At 47.3% G+C, this 16,966-nt stretch overlaps 1 protein-coding gene across 4 annotated transcripts in view; it reads left to right on the plus strand.

Moving 5' to 3' along the window:
- Positions 1 to 16,966, plus strand: part of CTC1 (CST telomere replication complex component 1) — a 44,778-nt gene that overhangs the window by 17,488 nt on the left and 10,324 nt on the right. For 2 of the 4 annotated variants that reach the window (XR_007245095.1, XR_007245094.1), the window contains exons 12-23: positions 1,031 to 1,451; positions 2,054 to 2,143; positions 2,806 to 2,934; positions 3,852 to 3,916; positions 6,046 to 6,155; positions 8,457 to 8,622; positions 9,119 to 9,199; positions 9,303 to 9,462; positions 12,125 to 12,189; positions 13,841 to 14,006; positions 14,806 to 14,923; positions 15,121 to 15,780. Coding sequence is in view for 1 of the 4 variants with exons in the window: in XM_048503798.1 (XP_048359755.1) it covers positions 1,031 to 1,451; positions 2,054 to 2,143; positions 2,806 to 2,934; positions 3,852 to 3,916; positions 6,046 to 6,155; positions 8,457 to 8,622; positions 9,119 to 9,199; positions 9,303 to 9,462; positions 12,125 to 12,189; positions 13,841 to 14,006; positions 14,806 to 14,923; positions 15,121 to 15,224 (1,675 nt within the window). In the remaining 3 variants the exon portion in view is untranslated. Of the gene's footprint in view, positions 1 to 1,030; positions 1,452 to 2,053; positions 2,144 to 2,805; positions 2,935 to 3,851; positions 3,917 to 6,045; positions 6,156 to 8,456; positions 8,623 to 9,118; positions 9,200 to 9,302; positions 9,463 to 12,124; positions 12,190 to 13,840; positions 14,007 to 14,805; positions 14,924 to 15,120; positions 15,913 to 16,966 lie in introns of those variants that run through there. The other 2 variants (XR_007245096.1, XM_048503798.1) reach the window with 2 other exon arrangements.

A 16,966-nucleotide genomic window follows, 5' to 3' on the forward strand; every position in this document is an offset into this window, starting at 1 on the left:
GGCTCTTCAGGCCTCTGTCAAGGCTGGGGGCATGGCCAGGACAACCTCCCAGCGGCTGCACGAGCTGCTTGTTGCTGCCCTCCTCCGAGGGTGAAGGGGGAACCCCGAGGCACGCTGGCTGGCTGGGGTTTTGTCAAACCCAGCCGGCAGGCAGAGGGAGCTCCTTATTTGGGCAGTGACTCCCCCTGATGTCACTGCCCAAATAAGGAGCTCCCTCTGCCTCCCGGCTTCCCACCCTCGGCTTATACGCGAGTCAGTAAGTTTTCCCAGGTTTGGGCAGTAAAATTAGGTGCCTCGGCTTATACACGGGTCGGCTTATACACGAGTATATATGGTACTAGTTTCCAAGCGCAGTGATTAAAAACAAAAGGTCTATTAACATAAAGATAGTCAAGTATGCAGGGAGGCCCAGGTGTGGCCTTGGGCTGTGACTGGTTTGATGCCAGGCAGAGCAGGAGCCATGCCTGACACTAGCCCTTTTTGTTGTGGAGATACAAGGAGAAAGGCATATCTCTGCAACAAAAGGAACCAGAAAGTGTTTTGGGTTTTTTTTTAAATGAAAGCTGGGAATATAGACAGTGTTGTAATGTTACAATAATGTTCTTTTGAACAAAGGAGCTCCCAGGAATAGCTGCAGTGGGGACTGGGGCAAGGGAAATGGCTGCCATGATAGTAGGACTGGGAAAAGCCACACACCCCAAAATACTATCCATAAGAAAACAGAAAGAGAAACTTTCAAGTGATGACTCCGTTGGCCTGCAGAAGAAGACCAAGATGTGAATCCAGTATGTGACCAACCAAGTGACCAGCAATATTTTTGAGGCAGCTGTGGCTGGCACAACTAAGCCACAGAGAGAAACATATTTTATTATGACATGCCTCTGAAGATGCTAGCCGCAGATGCAGGCAAAACATTAAAGAGTTAAAATCACCAGACCACAGCTGCACATCCTAGAAAACCCCCAATAGCCGATTAACCTGGCAGTTCCACTCTTCAGCTCCATTCCTTCTCTCCCGTTCCTTATTCCAGGCTTTGCGTGCAGTTCTGTGTGGAGGATGTGACAGTTCTTCATTCTCCTGACAAAGGAGCCCCTGAGCTTCCCAATGTCCGCAAAGAGTTCTCTTCTGTGGCAAAGGACCCCAGGAGCTCCGTAGCTGAGCCAAGATCCCCCGCAAACACAGAAGAGGATAAAGCTGCACCTCACGCTCCCAGACCTTCTGAGAGCGTTGCTGGCGATGCCGGGGGCATGTCCCGTCTGTTTTTGGTGACCCAGAAAGAGGGTCTCATGTGGCGTAACTATCCACAAGGCAAAGATGATGCAGGACCGCAGCTCTGTTTTCAAGCCACAGTGTTATGGATGGGGAAATCTGAGCAGTGCAAGGGAGAAGCCAAAGGCCAGAAGGAACTTGGTGCCTCTGCGCTTGGAGAACACAACAGAGCCCAGCCAAAAGTAAGGAGGAGGGGCACAAAAAGAGAGGAGAGTTGGCAAGTTGTAGACAGAATCTTAGCCAGGAGTTGATTTAAAGGGAAGGGGACAGGCATTGTACTTTCATGCGTTCCTAGTCTCCTGTTCCTGTGGCGTCTAGTGGTGAAATGTAACTGGAGAACCAGGTTTGATTCCCTGCTCCTAGATGAGTGGTGGATTTCTATCTTGTGAACTGGATTTGTTCCTCCGCTCCTCCACATGAAGCCTGGTAGGTGAATCATAGAGTTGGAAGAGACCCCAAGGGCCAACAAGTCCAATCCCCTGCAATGCAGGAACGCACAATCAAAGCACTCCTGGACCTTAGGCCAATCATAGTTCTCTCTAAACTCTCTCAGCCTCACCTACCTCACAAGGTGCCTGTTGTAGGGAGAGGAAGGAAAGGCGTTTGCAAGCCGCTTTGAGACTCTTTACAGGAGAGAAAGGCAGCGTACAGATCCAAACTCTTCTTCTCTTCTTTTGTCTTTGCAAAAAAGTTAATAGTGGCAGGGACATCTTGAGCACGCTGTACCATACACTTCTTCTGTAATGGCATTTCTGCTTCAGGCCTCATATCATTGACATTTCAGGTATTGCTCATCTTCCTGGGGAAATCACTCCAATGGTTCCCGTTCCTGCACCCGGGTGGACTGTACCAGCTTATCATTCCCCAGTGTCTGGTAAGGGAGAACAGCTGCTTTAATCCACTACTCTATGTTATTGTCCTCATCAGCCACAAGTTTCACTCTTCATTCTTGCATCAGGGTAGCTGAGAGGCTTTGGCACAAATCTCATTCTGACGGTTTCTTCACTATAACTTACGCTTGCCTCTTACTTGTCTATACTCCCCCCGCCCCTTTTCTGCTTGCCCTCTTTGTCCTCAGAATGTAACCCTCTTTGGTCTTTGGTCCCCTTGTCTTTCTAACTTTCTTGTCATGTTTGTGGAATGTTTTATTGGTGGGTCAATCACGAAAGTATATTCTTCCGTGTCTCAATTTGTATCTTCCTTCCATTCAGTGCTGCCGTCTCCTTATAACCTCCCAAATACTTTGTCAATCAGGCAAAGTTGAAAATGAGCAATTGTCGCCAGGTGTTGCCCAGTGAGCATCATGGCTGATTGGGATTTGAACGCAGGACAGGAATATCTTTGCCCTCAACTTTATTTTGGCTTTCCCTCCCCCCAGGTCTCTCTACTCAGAATACAGCATCCCAATTACTTTGGTTTGTCCCTAATTTACTTTCTGCTTTTCTTTCTTCCCTTTTGTACCTAACATCTTTTATTGATTAGTATTATTTGTCCATGACCTTCCATGACCTATTTGTAACACTGCTGCTTTTGCAGGACCTAGAAGTTTTTGACAAATTGTGCCTCCCGGAAGGTTCTGGAAACCTCTCAAACATGAGGAATTGTTCCTCGTTCCTGCCTGTCCCAGATACTGCCTACCTGCACCACGTGAGCTGGATTTCCCAGGTAGGCCGTACTTTGTACCTTATTTATTTATTTTATTTTTATTTATTGATTAGGTTTATATACCGCCCTCCCCCGGAGGGCTCAGGGCGGTGAACAACATGTAAAATAGAGCACATATATCAGATTAAAATCCGTTAAATATCAATTAATACAGGCTCTAATAAATATATATAAACCCTTCCCCATTAAAATGCAGCATTATTAAGATCAACATAAAAGATGGCACCTACTATCAATTCCCTTAAAAACCCAAAAGGAAGGGGCGGTAGGATCCACTTGATGTTATATGGAGGGGGGGGGGGCCATCAGCGGCTAGTCTCCCCAAAGGCCCGGTGGAACAGCTCAGTCTTACAGGCCCTGCGGAACTCATTAAGATCCCGCAGGGCCGGCACAGCTGGAGGGAGAGCATTCCACCAGGCCTAGGGTTTTTTCCATGTTCGTAAATACTCTCTTCAGCAGCAGTAGTGTTTAATGTAAATGGTGGCGGTTCTGAGTGGTGTTTAATTACCACTGACAACCTCTATCAGTTAGGATTCTTATCCTCCTGGTCAGGAAGGGTTGTTGTCTGCAGGAAGACAGAAATTCCAAAAGTTTAAATGATATGAATTAAACGGTTTATTTATTTGGTTAGTTGATTAGCTGATATTCACTTCATTAAGCTGTATTGGCTCACACACCTGTGTTGTCGGGGATTGTCATTAGATTTGTCTCAAGCGCCTTACATTTCTCATAACAGGATCCCCCAGAATGAGCGAACTGCACTAATACATCCAGAAGTTTGCAGTTTCCTACCAATTCAGCTAGGCCAATCAATCCAGTGATACTGGGGCAGGGTCAAGTAAGCTTTCTGGCAGGGCACGTCGTGGAGTGTTTTTTTTAAAAAGGAAAAATTGTTTTCTTTCCGCTGTCATTTTCAGATGGTTTCGGAAGTGTCAGAGATGGACAAGAACTTATTCTCCATCGCAGAGATACTCAGCCCTAGGTATGCTGACCTTTCTTCTTCGTTATTGAGAGGATTGCCAAAGCATCTGTGGAAAACATTCAAGGATGGTTCACGTGGCGGAATGCCATCCAGTGCCTCTGTCCTTGCAATAGCCATGTCAATAACAGGCACAGAACTGCTAGCCATCTGGAAAAAAACCCTGAACTGTGATAAATTTGGCTTTTGATGCCTGTGTATCTGGCTGTGTATTTGAGAGACACAGGCAAGCGACTTGTAGTGAAGCCAGAGCTGAGTGGGAATGAGGCATACACAGGAACTTCTTGTTTAACCAGCAGGTTTGCACTGCCTGTGCAGGGAAAATGAACCCTGTCAGACCCCTATGCAGCTCAGACAACCCATGATGCACGATGAACATTCAGTAGAACTATGATTATGGAATTAGAGACCGACGTGAGCAAAAAAATGACCTGCAGACAGGGGAAATGAACCCTGTCAAATCCTGTGGAAGAAGAAGAAGAAGAGTTGGATTTATATCCTCTCTTTCTCTCCTGTAAAAGACTCAGAGGGGCTTGCAATATCCTTTCCCTTTCCCCCTCATAACAAACACCCTGTGAGGTAGATGGGGCTGAGAGAGCTCCGAAGATCTGTGACTAGCCCAAGGTCACCCAGCTGGCATGTGTTGGTGTGCACAAGCTAATCTAGTTCACCAGATAAGCCTCTACAGCTCAGTCAGAGTGGGGAATCAAACCTGGTTCTCCAGATTAGAATGCACCTTCTCTTAACCACTATACCACACTGTTGGGCCCATAGTGAATGGAGTCATATCCTGATGTAGAGTTGCCTTTTTAAAAAGATCAATGGGAAGCAGGTAAAGATGGTCAAGAATGCTTAATTTTGTTCATAAGCCCAATATTCCTGAGGAAGTCTGGAAGAGTAGAGGCCGTGACTGGAAAAGTCGACCTACTTCCACATAAATATGATAGAATCGGGCTGTTAAGTCTCCCTGAATTCAGTTGGGCTTATTCCCAAATCTGTGCATGCATTTAGAAGTCTTTGTTGTTAAAAAAAATAAAAAGTGTGCATGAAGTCACTAGAGCAGGGGTCCCCCTTTCTGGTTTTTAGAAAGTCGGTGGGGCCAGGTGGGGTGATAGGCCAATGGAGACTGAATTGGCTGTATAGAATAGCTAGAGAGCTCAGATCCAGGACCTATATCCTTCAAACCCCCCCCCCCCCCCGTTTCGCCCCACACCAAATGTCCACTACAGTTTCTACAACATTTGCACTACAGAGCTTCAAATAACCTGGGAACCTTTCGCACCTCTTTGTAGATGAGCTGGCGCCAGGAGGTTGCCAGGAAGGGAAGAGGGAAGCAGGAAAGTATTTACAGGAAAACTTTTGCAATTCATACACAGCAAGACATCTAGGTCAGTGGTGGCGAACCTTTGGCACTCCAGATGTTATGGACTACAATTCCCATCAGCCCCTTCCAGCATGGCCAATTGGCGATGCTGGCAGGGGCTGATGGGAATTGTAGTCCATAACATCTGGAGTGCCAAAGGTTCGCTACCACTGATCTAGGTACTGACAGGCATGGTCCTGACATGAACTACCCTATCACTTCTCAAGGATGTTGGAAAGACCATTCGCTCCCTGTGATAAACCCAGGCAACGGTCCAGTATGCAACTGAACAATTATGTTAATTGAAACTAAGCCACATTTAATCTATAAGTAAAGACATTGGCTAGCCCAGGGGTAGGGAACCTGCGGCTCTCCAGATGTTCAGGAACTACAATTCCCATCAGCCTCTGTCAGCATGGCCAATTGGCCATGCTGGTAGGGGCTGATGGGAATTGTAGTTCCTGAACATCTGGAGAGCCGCAGGTTCCCTACCCCTGGGCTAGCCTGATCTTGTCAGATCTCAGAAGCTAAGCAAGGTAGGCCCTGCTCAGTTCTTAGACGGGAGGCCAACACGGGAGTCCAGAATTGCTACAGAGAGGCAGACAGCAGTAAACCACCTCTGTTCATCGCTTTCCTCGAAAACCCTATGGGGGTCACCATAAATTGGCTGCGACTTGATGGTGCTGTCTGCCACAAAAACAGATCTCTAGCCAGTCAACTGGTGACTCTCAGGACATCCTGACCCTCCTTATTCCTTCCCTCCCGTCAGTTTCACAGGATCCCTGGTCTCATTCTCTGGACTAATAGCCAAAAGGACTTTATGCGAATCCCTTACTGGAAAAAAGCCAGCTGCATCTTGGTCTACCAAGCAGAAGAAAGGTGAGAACCCAACAGACAGTGGGAAGAGTATCGGTGGTTTTAGAGGCATTGTCTCTAACTTGGTGTGTGTCTGTCCAAGGGTGTGTGTGTGTGTGTTTGTCGGTGGCTGAATTTCAGATGTGGCTGCTTCCACACTTGGCACTTGATCAGGATCGATGCCTTCTGCTCTGGGACATGAGTGTATATCTAGAGATGAAGTAGCCTGCCTTGTTGGGGGTAAATGCTTCTGCAAGGCAGCTGAGGCTTCTGTAGGTTGACCCACATCATCTGGAGTAAACCACCCTTGTATGGAGGCCATAGTGTGGCCTCATTTGGAATAATGTGTGCAGTTTGGGTTGCTGTATCTCCAAAAGGACCTCACAGAGTTGGGAAAAGAACAGAAGAGGGCAGCCGAGATGATTCAGGGATAGAGCCCCTGAGGAAAGGCTGAAGAGTTGGGTGGCTTTCTTGGTTGAGAAAAGAGAAGGCCCAATGGGGGACATGATAGGGCCGTGGTGGCGAACCTTTGGCACTCCAGATGTTATGGACTACAATTCCCATCAGCCCCTGCCAGCATGGCCAATTGTAGGGGCTGATGTGAATTGTAGTCCATAACATCTGGAGTGCCAAAGGTTCGCCATCACTATGATAGGGGCTTATAAAATTATGTATGCGGTGAAGAAAATGGATGAAGAGGGACTTCCCATCCCCCTGGTATAATACTAGAACTTGGGGCGGGGTCTGCCAAGTGAAGTTGTCGAGGAACAGGTTCAGGAAACTGAGTAGAACTACTTATTTGGTCAGTATTATGTCACAAAATCTCAGAATGGCTTTCACTTTGGTTTGCTGCTAGACTATGCCAATAGCATTACTTGCTTGGTGTTACTTCCAAATGCTGTCTCACTGTATATGGGAAACATCCATATCTGAGGACGTACTGCAGCATGTTGGGTCTTGTTCTTTTTATTTAAAACCTGGAGCCAACTTTCTTGCAAGGTTGCTATGGACTCAAACCATTTCTCAGGCTCAGAAAAAATTGTCCTTTCTCCTTTCTGAAGCTGATCCAGCCGTTACCTGCGGGGTGCCGCTTTTTGTTTTGGTGGCCAGGAAGAGACAGACCAGACTTACATACAAAGAGACAAATACCTCTATTAATTAGTATAATGAAAGCAAGCCTGGGAGAGCCACGCTTGTTTCAGTAAAGGCCTGGGTCCTTTTCTCCAATAACTCCTAGCTGAGTTCTCAACGATTTATTGTAAAAGTTCAAAACAAAGAAATAAAATGTATTGTCGAAGGCTTTCACGGCCGGAATCACTGGGGTGCTGTGTGGTTTCCGGGCTGTATGGCCGTGTTCTAGCAGCATTCTCTCCTGATGTTTTGCCTGCATCTGTGGCTGGCATCTTCAGAGATCCTCTGAAGATGCCAGCCACAGATGCAGGCGAAATGTCAGGAGAGAATGCTGCTAGAACACGGCCATACAGCCCGGAAACCACACAGCACCCCAAAGAAATAAAACATAAATGCAGTTAGAGATTGCTCAGCTGAATACAGTCTTATTTGGAAGTTCTTTGTCCCCATTCCGGGAACCCATGGTCCAGAGATCCTTCTCTGACCACGTCTCAAGATGGAATCTAAAATCCTGTGTTTTCCCCCTCAGGAAAACTCTGTGCAGGCCACGAGGTAATTTAGGCCTTTTGAAGTTGCATCCTAGCACCTCTGCATAATTTCCTGTCCTCCCTCCAGGAGATCAAAAGGCAAAGATGCTTTCCACAGTCATATGTGACTTCCCTTTGCTGTAGTGATAGCATCATTCCATGACAATTAGTTTCTTTGGTTTTCTGTTATCTAGATGCTCATATTGGTAAATCTGAAAATCTGCAGTCACATTGTATATGTTGCATAATTTATATATGCTTTAGGTTGTAATGGCCTGTGACCATAACACAATAAATTTTACTGCTACTCAAGGAGTAATTAAGCTGTAGAACTCACTACCACTGGACATAGTGATGGCCTTTCAGTCTGGATGACTTCAAAAGGGAGCTAGATTCAGGGAGAAGAGGTGCACCAGAGGGGGTTAGTCAGGTGACTGAAGGGAGTCTTCATATGCAGAGGCAGCAAATCTCTGAATACCCATGATTGGAGAATGCATCAGGAGAAGGCCTCAGCCCTTTTTGGTCCTCCGGAGGAACTGGTTGGCTGTTACGTGGAACAGGATCTCGGATGGATCCGCTGGTATGATCCAGCAGGACTCGTCTTATGTTCTAAGAACATGAGGGTGTCTACTGATGCCTTTAAAGTGTGACTTTTCTGTCTTGCTAGGAAATCTCTTGCCCTGGGATTACAGCGTGAAACTAAGCATATTGCCTGCTTGTGACTCCCCTGTCAGGCTGCATGTGTACTTTGAGGCCACTTTTCTGCCATACCTTTGGGGCATGCTCCCTGGAGCCAAGGTTCTCCTCAGCAACTTGCAGCGCAAAATTTCCAGGTAGGTTTTCACCCAAGAGGTCATTGCGGTGGTTTGCGTCTTACCACTCTGCTCTGCAAAACTCAAGACTTTCCTTTGATGGAAGTGGCGCTTCCACTGGTGGAAGGACCACTGGGTCTTCCACTGGTGGAAGGACCACTGGGTTTTCCACTGGTGGAAGGACCACTTCTGTTGGGGGGAAGACTCCTGAGGCTGGAGGAAGGTTGCTGAGTGGGATGGCTGGGGAAAAGCCAGTTGACTGAAGCAGAAAACTAGAGACTATATGTGAGGAACAGGACTTGGGAAACCCTCGTTCAAATCCCCACTTGGGCCATGGAAGTTTGGTGCACGATTTTGGACCGAGTCTGACAACTCTCAGACAAAGCAGGGTTATTGCAGGGACAAAATGGAGGCGGCGACGGCGGGGGGGTGGTGGTGGTGGTGGTAGATTGGCAACTTGCTGGGGGCCCAAGTGGGAGGGATGTCTCTTGAAACCAACATCTATCTCTTATTACAGGTTCAAAAATGTCTATTGCACATACACAGCCTCCAGCTGCATGTGTGTTTTGAGCCCCCCGCCTCCTGGATCTCCTTCCGGGTGAGTCCTGCACCCCACAGACGTCCTTCTGCGCCTTTTGCTCACCTCATCCCCTACCATCAGGTTCTGCTGGTTGGTTCATGTTTTCTTTTTACCTTTCCAGGCCATTTGATGGCACCCCTCAACTCCCAGCAACGTACCTGTCCCATATGTGGCTTCGGGCCCCCGGTCTTTGCCAAATGCAACTCACCTGTCACTTAACCTGTGTGCTGACTTTGTCCCTGCGCTGGACTTGCTCCCTCTGCGGCAGCATCTTCCAAGAGGTATCTGGCCGGCCTTCAGCCATATTTGAAGATGGGCTTTGGGGCATTACCCTCCTCTGATCTTTCCCACCGCAGGCGTGAACCAGCATTTGAGTTGAAGGCGGCTCCAATCAAGTATCAAAGTGAAGCCATTCTCGAATGGCTGTCCTGTTGGGTTAATAACATGGCAGTGCACCACCAGGAATTTGCTCAGTAGACACCAAAGCACACATGTGCCTTGATGTGTGATAAAACAGGACATGAAGGACATGAGTCTGTCCTTCTGTCCAACTGACTTATGGTGATCCTGTAGGGGTTTCAAGACACAAGATCAGTGGTGGGATCCAAAAATTTTAGTAACAGGTTCCCACGGTGGTGGGATTCAAACGGGGGCGTAGCACCAATGGGGCTGGGCGGGGCACGACAGGGGCGTGGCCGGGCATTCCGGGGCCGGGGCATTCATGGGCGGGGCTGTGGCAAGGACGCAGCCGCTGTGCCGGTCCTTGGGCGGGAAACGAATGCACGCAGGCGCAGGCTGCCACGCACGCCAGTGCACCTCCTGCTAGACTGCTTCAAGTTCTGCGTGCTACTGCTGAGAGGAGGGGCGTAACTCAGGCAAAAATCACGTGGCAAAATCACCAATTAGTAACCCCTCTCGGCACACACAAATAATTAGTAACCTACTCTCAGGAACCTGTGAGAACCTGCTGGATACCACCTCTGCACAAGATATTCAGATGTGGTTTGCCATTGACTGTCTCTGCACAGCAGCCCTGGACTTCTTCCTCGGTGGTCTCCCACCGGAGTGCTAACCAGGGCGAACCCTGCTTAGTTGCAGAGATCTGATGAGATTGGGCTAACCCTGGTGGCCATCAGTGTCTGTTTAGCACATCCCAGAAACAACAGCTGCCCCAATCTGGGTCTGAAACCAGAGGGAACGTCCTGGCTTTGTTTTGGTTTGTTTTAAAGAAAGACGTCCAGCATATTTGGAGCTTGCTTCTCCTTTTCAGTGCTGTTTTTCTCTTGAATCCCTTTTTGCAGGGGATCAGGTTTTCAGGAAAGAACAAGGCTAAGAAAGATAAGTTTGTGTTTCTGTAGAGTGGGGTCTGCAATTGCTGGCAGGGGCTGATGGGATTTGTTGTCCATGAACTTCTGGAGAGCTGCAGGTTGCAGACCCCGTAGACAAATTTGGCTTGAGCTCGTCAGGGTTTGGGGACTAAGTAGGATCAGCCACGGTGAATACTTGGGAAAGTGCCAAGGAAGACAGGAGTAGCTTCAACTTGAATTACGGTCATAGACCAGCAATATGAAAATGATAAATGATGCCAAAAGGTCAAACAGTCAACAATAAAAACGAAAGGATTGCAAGGACAGCAGCATTAAAAGGAATACAAATGCAAATAGGCATTACCCCTTTTCAAAGTGAGGAACTTGCACACTTACTTAATGTGAGACGAAGGTTTTCACGTACAGAAGAACAAAATCTGCCACAGCATGTCACAGACTCCTTACCCTCAAGCAAAATTCTGGTCAAAAATACATCTGTATCAGGTGTATGGGTTAAGTGTCTAAAGCAGTATAACAGGTGTGTAGACCAGAGTAGCTACATGGAGGTAGGCGATAACAAACCATCTTTTGCCTTGAAAACCTTACAGGGTCACCGTAAGTTTGTTACAGCATGGTAACGGGTTCAAAATATTTAAGCCAAAAAGCTTAAGCCGACAAAGGAATAAAATAATATAAATATTTTATTCACGCCAACAGACGGGCAAAACAGCATCAGGGGAGCCACTTTTAAATGGCTGCTGTCTCTTACTTTTATAGGTTACATCAGAATAGCAGTAAAAAGAATACACCCCAAAGCTCATCATCATCAATCAATCATTTGAAAGGGTGGGGATGGGGCAAACTAGTGCCCTTATTGGAAGATGTCAGTACTCTGCCTTTGACATCTTATGAACTTAGGCCCAACTTCCCCTTATCAGTTATTGTTTTCTACTGTCCTACTTTTCTAGACAAAGCGCCTAAACATTTAGCCATGTTCTTGCTTTGTATCAGAAAAGAGTAGACTCAAGGTGCCGGGCCGGGGCAAGAAGACCTCGAAAACAACTTAGTTCATAATCGCATACATTCCCATGTAGAATTGAGAACAAAGGGTATTTCATCCAGGCTTTTTGCTGATCTGGCTAGTAACAAAAGCCAGAAAGCAAAAGGCCTACTTTGGTTCATCTTTAATTAATCATAATTAAAGCATAAAATCATAAAGGCAATGCAACTAGAGAAAATACCAGTATGGAAACTTAAAAGATTTTTCAATACTTGTTCTGCGCCTACAAGTTGGCTATGACTTTAAGGCACTTTCTGCCACAACCAGAATGTTTGCTCGAGGTCCGAGACCTACAGATTTTTCTTGCTTCATGGCTGCTGGGCCAAGCTCAAGATGTGCTCCCATCTGTGATCCAAAGCTTATGAAATTACATGGGTTGTTTTCTCTGAAAGGCTCAGCACCTGCCTGGGCTGGGATTGAGTGTCCTTCTTGCCAGTATGGAGGAGCATTCATTCTTGCAAGCCCTTGCTGACATCTGGCAGGGGTGTAGCCAAGGCACGGGCTTTCTCGCCCTGGTGAGAATTAGGCTGCAGTTTGCTATCCTCCTTTCTTTTGTTCTGTTTTTTTCCTATCCAGGGAAGATGCACCCAACATAACCCACCTTGCTTGTCACATACTGGAGTGATTAAAGCTAGTGCCAGGTGAGAACTGTGGATGTATGGGAATTCACCACCTTGAAATAGCTTCTGTGGTTAGACCCTTTTGAACATGAACTATCACTCTTTTGATGCAACGGCTACTTGGCATTTACAGAAAAGGCAGTCCAGTGAATTGTCAAAGGTTTTCACAGCTGGAATCAACTGGCTGTGGTGGATTTTTAAGGCTGTGTGGTCGTGCCCCAGTAGTTTTTGCTCCTAATGTTTCGCCCACATCCTTGACAGACATCTTCAGAGGCACGTCACCGCCAATCGTGCCGTGGAGAGAAACATACGTTACCGTGACATGCCTCTGAAGATGGGGGTGAAATGTTAGGAGCAAAAGCTACCAGACCACGGCCACACAGCCTGGAACACCCACAACAGCCAGGAGTCCAGGGACACTGGAATGGCTTATCAACACTTATTGTAGCATGGGCTTTCATGGGGCAGAGCTCACTTCCTCAGATACAGTGAGAAAGAAACTATTTATCTCATGTTTAGAGATTATTAGGGAACACGAAGGGGAAAGAGGGAGGGGTTGAGCATCTGCCTGTGTCCACAGGTATTTGCTATATCAGTTTGCGTTCAGTTACTCAGTCTGAAAACTGAGAAGTACGTCTGCAAGCCACGTGGAAAAGAGGGAAGTGTGTATCGTTCATCACTGTGGTGTGTTACAAAGCCCATAAATAAATGACAGATTTTAAATAATCTGCAAGGAGCAGAACCTAGCACTATTGCTTTCCTTTAAAAAAGAGATAGGGGGTTGGATGATGTGAGAACAGGGAATGAGTAGTGACCAGAAGAAATCCCCCTGGATAAGCCAGTGGAGGGGTTAAAAGAAATCTGATGGTTAAATTAAGAGGAGTTTGAAAAAATTCAATAAAGTTTGGATTTGAATATTCGCAAAACCCCTATATGAGGAATATCTGAATTCCTACCCCCCAAACTTGGGTCTCTTAGGCCTGAATCTGAATTTTACTGCCCCCATGTCCCCTTCCCCATTCCCCCCCTCCCCCCCGCATACCTTGATTCCAGGGCTGCAGTGTCTAGCTCTGAGCTGTCGTTAGCATTTGACACGATTCAAGATCGGCTTTTTGGCTCCCTTTTAAATTGCTGCCATTGCAGCAGTGGAAGGGGAAAAAATCCGAAAAATACCAAGAAGACAATGACGACTTTGGATTTATATCCCCCCTTTCTCTCCTGTAGGAGACTCAAAGGGGCTTACAATCTCCTTGCCCTTCCCCCCTCACAGCAAACACCCTGTGAGGTGGGTGGGGCTGAGAGAGCTCTGAAAAGCTGTGACTAGCCCAAGGTCACCCAGCTGGCGTGTGTGGGAGTGCACAGGCTAATCTGAACTCCCCAGATAAACCTCCACAGCTCAAGCGGTAGAGCGGGGAATCAAACCCGGTTCCTCCAGATCAGGGCTCCCATGAGCCCTACCACAATAAGATATCTTTGGATGTTTTTTTGGTTTGACTTTGCTGAACACACACCTCTAGTTAGACCACAAAGGAATTCAGAAATTTAAAAAGTGAAACCTTGACCCGTTTTGTCGTTCATGTTCTCGCTGCAGGATAGAGCAAGCAGCTGAGTTTGAAAGGATAAGACTGATTTTATGAGCTTGCATTTCCCTCTTTAATTAAAATGCCTGCAGGATTCTAGTGGAAGATGGGACCGGTGAGGCGGCTGTGCTGTGTAGGAACCAGCAGGTGCGCGAAGTGCTGGCTCTGAGCCCCAAGGAGTGGGATCTGGTGCAGGCCCACGTTCGGAGCAAAGGCTGTGTCAGCATCCAGCATAACGACGGCGGCATCAGACCCGGGGTAAGTGGCATAGTGGTTAAGAGCCAGCGAACTCTACTCTGGAGAACCGGGTTCGATTCCCTGCTCCTCCACGTGAATCCTGCTGGGTGGCCTTAGGCTAGTCACAGTTCTCTCCAAACTCTCTCAGCCCCACCTACCTCACAAGGTGTCGCTTGTACGGAGAGGAAGGGAAGGAGTCCTGTAAGGAGACTCCTTACAGGAAAGAAAGGCTGGGCATAAGTCCAAACTCTTCTTTTTTCTCTTGAGGTCAAAGGGTTGACCCCAGATCCAAAGCCTCTGGATAGCTTTAAAAAGGGCTTGGACAGATTTATGGAGGAGAAGTCGATCTATGGCTACCAATCTTGATCCTCCTTGATCTGAGGTTGCAAATGCCTTAGCAGACCAGGTGCTCAGGAGCAGCAGCAGCAGCAGGCCATTGCTTTCACATCCTGCATGTGAGCTCTCAAAGGCACCTGGTGGGCCACTGCGAGTAGCAGAGAGCTGGACTAGATGGACTCTGGTCTGATCCAGCTGGCTTGTTCTTATGTTCTTAAACTGTAAACTCCAGCTGGTGTCGTTCATTTCTTTATGATCGATGATGATTTTCAGAATGTGCTTTCAGGTCACGCCGACGTTTGGCTATCCTGTAGGGTTTTCAGGGTGAGAGAAACAGTTTGCCATTCATTGCCTGCCTTTGCGTAGCAACCCTTGGTGGTCTCCCATCGGAACGCTAACCTGGACCAACTTAGCTGCCAGGATCTGGTGACCTCAAGCTCGCTGGGGCCATCCAGATCCGGAGGATGCTGTTTTTTTTCCACAGTGCATGGAGGAGCCCAAAGACTTGCTGACATGGTATTTGAGAAGTCTGTGCAGAAGCCCCCTCGTCTGCCGGCCGCTGGTGTTAGCTGCCAGACTGGATAGAAAGCCCTCAGAAGCAGGTACGTGGATGCATCCCCCACCCCCTCCACTTTGGTATTCCTGGGAGGCCTCCTGTCTAAGTGCTAACCAGGGCCGATCCTGCTTAACTTCTCAGATGTGCCAAGATTGGACTAGTGTGGACCCTTCCAGGTCAGGGGTCTCTTGCTTGGAAATGTTGAATGTTGTGGATGCCCATCTTATTGTTTGTTCTTCCTAGGTTCAGGGCAGACGAGGAGGTTTTTTTCCAATGAAGTAGAGTTCCTATGCAAAATGAAGACTCCACTGAACTTGATATGCCTGAGCATTGGGGAAACCACCTGAGCTGTGGGGAACGAAAGGAAAAGCACTCTACCTTGTATCGGACAGCCAGCGCCTTCTCTCTTGGCCTGCTTCAGAAGAGGACATTTCTGTTGCTTCTGTGTGTCTTACAAATGATCCACTGCTGGAGTTTGTATTGAGAACCGTTGTATGGAGATGAATTGGGTCCAGAGGAAGATGCCGTGTACCTAGATCTCTCAGAAATGGTTGTGTCTGGGTTGTACCACCTAAGATAGTGGTGGCGAACCTTTGGCACTCCAGATGTTATGGACTACAATTCCCATCAGCCCCTGCCAGCATGGCCAATTGGATTCTGGCAGGGGCTGATGGGAATTGTAGCCCATAATTGGCCATGCTGGCAGGGGCTGATGGGAATTGCAGCCCATAATATCTGGAGTGCCAAAGGTTCGCCACCACGGACCTAAGAATATAGGTGGAGTTGTATATGATTGTGTGTTGTGTCACAACAAAACTCCATTTGCGTAGAAAATTAGTGGAGAAAAGGCTAGGCTAGCACACGTCATCTGGTGCAAGCGATTTTGCACAGAGGAGCATCTAAGTAGTAAAGCCTCTACTTACAGTTCAAAGTAATGCAATCAAGAGAGGAGGACTGTTTTGTTCTCTGCTTACTGAAGTATGCGACCGATGCACTCAGGCTGTAAAATAAATTATTTCTTTTTTCATATTAAAATGTTTACTAGTCTAATTAAAAAAGGTGGCACCCAATTTGAGGAAGATTAGAGCAGTAGAAAAGCACCGTTTTCCTAGAGCGGGAGTTTCCCATCATGGTGCCCACAGAAGCCACGATGCCTGCCGAGACCTTCCCTGCACCACCAAGTGTTTTTGGAAAGTTGGTGGGGATTTCTCCCAGCGTGGCTTCTGATTGGCCACTGGAGACTTGATTGGCTGTGCACACTTTTGGAAATATTGGTTTGGCAGCCGCTGTCATCTTCACCGTATGACTGAAGGTTAAGTGGTGGCCACATTGTGGCTGTGCCTACCACAGTGCCAGAATTCTGGGCAAGCTCCAAAAGGCTGGGGACCCAGTCCTAGAGCAAGCAGCCACCCGAGTCCAAAATGTGATGCGTGCAAAGTAAGTTTTCAGGTATCGAATTCTTGCCCTCGCTTGGTGCCCACTGTGTCTTGAAAATTTAATTAGAAGTGGCACTTGGTTGGAAGAACTTGGTCTTCCAGTGAGAGGTGGTGTGCATTTTCGGGGAACATAGTCCTATATTATATTGCATTGTTTTACTATAGACAGCTTTAGGTGGCAGGGAAAAGCAGTACAGAAATATGGTGATTACGATCATCCAGCATCTATTTGGAGGAAATAGATCATCATCTATTTGGAGGAAAGGGTTGGGTACAGCTTGAAGGTTTTTTGCAGCATTTTAGCAGGGATATGTGACGCCATAACTTTACCAGCTCTCAACAGAACAAACCTGGCCACATATGAACAGCTACATTTGAATGGAATTCAACTCCCAGCTTAATTTTGAAACTGCCTGCACACAGTTTAATGGAATGGTTAAGTACAGAAACTTTTCCCAGCTTTGCCCCAAGCCTTGCTGTATTACTGAATAATACTGAATGTAATATTCTGCAATAAATAGCTTGGGTTGGGGGGTGTAACCTGCTCCAAGAACTCCCAGAAAATGCCTCTGTGCTGCCAGCAAATGGGAATGGCTTTGATGGACATTTCGCATACTATGAGTCATTTCCAGCGCAGTGCTGTGAAAAGCATG

Source organism: Sphaerodactylus townsendi, linkage group LG07 (assembly GCF_021028975.2).
Source record: "Sphaerodactylus townsendi isolate TG3544 linkage group LG07, MPM_Stown_v2.3, whole genome shotgun sequence".
Taxonomy (NCBI): domain Eukaryota; kingdom Metazoa; phylum Chordata; class Lepidosauria; order Squamata; family Sphaerodactylidae; genus Sphaerodactylus; species Sphaerodactylus townsendi.